The sequence below is a fragment of the Strongylocentrotus purpuratus genome, unplaced genomic scaffold (assembly GCF_000002235.5).
Source record: "Strongylocentrotus purpuratus isolate Spur 01 unplaced genomic scaffold, Spur_5.0 spur5_scaffold_16, whole genome shotgun sequence".
NCBI lineage: Eukaryota > Metazoa > Echinodermata > Echinoidea > Camarodonta > Strongylocentrotidae > Strongylocentrotus > Strongylocentrotus purpuratus.
Window position 1 is genome coordinate 2,525,706 of NW_022145601.1, and position 2,107 is coordinate 2,527,812.

The following is a 2,107-nucleotide window of genomic DNA, read 5'->3' on the forward strand; positions in this document are numbered from 1 at the left end:
GGTTATTAGGTTATTGATAATAGTATTATTATTATCGTTTGTGTTCTCATTGCCACACTATTTCTTTACTGTGAACTCACCATATCCCTCATCTCTCATACTGTATCGGTCTTTTCTGTGTGATCACTTTTATCATTTAATTTTTGCTGTGAAACTACAATGAAGACCCTTCAGGCCTAACCTATTGTGCTAATTTTCATATAATTGTCTAATACTTCTGATTTGATAAGTTTAAAGATGCTTTCCCCTATTTGTATCCTTTATGGTAATAGACCGCTTTCAATCTGCACGTGAGAAGACAAACCCGGGTATTGCTGTATTTTCCTGTACAATCTCGTTCGATTTACCAACGAACTATGGACCTGACGTTGTGAAAGCTACTACAGGGGACTTCTCAACGGACAACTGGAAAATGGCAAAAGATCCTCCACAAAACGTCTCTTCAACACTACTCAATTTCACGTTCTACATCCAAGATTTTCGGGATGACATTCCTATTTACTGTTTCATCGGAGACCCTTTCAATAAATCGTCTGAGTTCGGCTTTATAAGGTTGGCGTCTGCTGCTTTTTATGGTAAGTATGTTTAATATGATTTATGAATGATAAACATTTAGGTAATATTATTGACATTGTTAGGCGCTGTCTGATGTGCCTCCTGTCATTAAATAAGGATCGATAACAGTCAGGGGGAAAAGGGGTTTTCTTCGAAAAAAGGGCAAATTCTATAGCTCTGTTAGAACGCGAAAAGCAAAAAATGAGAGAAAATAAAATGTAGAGAATACATTAATCGTCTGGTCAGTATACGCCTTAATTCCCAATCGTTAGAAGGCGGCCGAATTAAAAAGGTATTTTAAAAAGCGATTAGAACAGAAATGTAACTTATTAAAAAGAGACCATGAACTGTCTCAATGTTAAAATTGTGTGATTGAGAAACTGAGAAGCAAAAAATGTCAATAATACACAATTTTGATTTTCAAAATTAAGAACCTGAAAAATTATTTTAAAAATCCCATTTAAATTTCGACTTCCCTTTCTATTATTCACAAATACAAACCCTTTTCTAACTTTTGGAATTATAAACCCTTTAGTTTACTATCATAAATACATTACCATGTTAATATTATTTTGATTCTTAATTCTTAAAAAAAACGACAAATTCTAATAGATTTCTAGTAAATTAAAGTAGCTTTTCTGGGTATATCACCCTTCATTCCGCTCCTAAATGATCGAGATTATCATTATTACTATTATATTTCTATTTTTACTATTATTGTTTTACTATTATTATTATAATATAATTTCTGCAGTTTTACCAAGTTTTAGTGGTGTACCAGAACTACTTGAATTGGGATACTACCATGCAACGATCGGTTGGAGACAATGGGACTCTAGCTCTGAAACAGGGGATGGACCTATTGTTGGATACAAGATATACGTGCGATCAGGTAGCAATGTCGTGTTGGCTAAAGAAGTACAACCTCCAAGCATGGTGAACAATACGGACCGTTCCGTATCGAAGAGGTCTGCTGAGAATGCCACTGAGATGGTAATGTATAACGTCAATGGACTTGAAGAAGGATCGACGTACTCTGTTCAGATTGCAGCGATACGGGATGGTATCAACGGTGAAGGCGAACAAGGACCAGCATTGACATTTACAACAAAACAAGGTTGGCATCTCAAAGACATGAAATGTAAAATACGCGTTATATGACGGCCCATGAGAAATATATAGAAATGCTTGAAACATCATGAACCAAAATTCAAAATGGAACAGCTAAAGTATATTTCGAAAAAAGAAGAAGAATGTAGATATCGATAATTACAATGGCAATATATGTTCCATTTGTTAAACCATAATCACACACCCACACACGCACGCACCCTGTGGAGCGCGCGCGCGCGCACACACACACACACGCTCACACACCACCACACACGCACACACACACACACACACACACACAACTTTCCATACGCGAATCATCAATGTCTAGCTGTGCTAGTAAGCAACCTTCTGCGACCGATCTGTTTGCATGTCATTACAATTAATTAAGATTTTATTCTAGTACCCAACTTATTTACCATGTATCTATCAACTGATG

General features: G+C 36.2%; 1 protein-coding gene across 1 annotated transcript; it reads left to right on the forward strand.

Moving 5' to 3' along the window:
- The first annotated feature begins 412 nt into the window (after positions 1-412).
- Positions 413-1,866, forward strand: LOC105437713. The gene is made up of 2 exons (XM_030987643.1): positions 413-575; positions 1,310-1,866. Exons 1-2 carry the CDS (start codon positions 413-415, stop codon positions 1,714-1,716), a joined length of 570 nt encoding a protein of 189 aa, XP_030843503.1. The 3' UTR covers positions 1,717-1,866.
- The last annotated feature ends 241 nt before the right edge of the window (positions 1,867-2,107 follow it).

Excerpts from the sequence above, each read along its gene's own strand:
- LOC105437713 (XM_030987643.1), top strand. The coding sequence starts at position 413 with ATGGCAAAAGATCCTCCACAAAACGTCTCTTCAACACTACTCAATTTC. Across the intron at positions 576-1,309 it reads GGCGTCTGCTGCTTTTTATG|TTTTACCAAGTTTTAGTGGT; the intron begins GTAAGTATGTTT and ends TAATTTCTGCAG.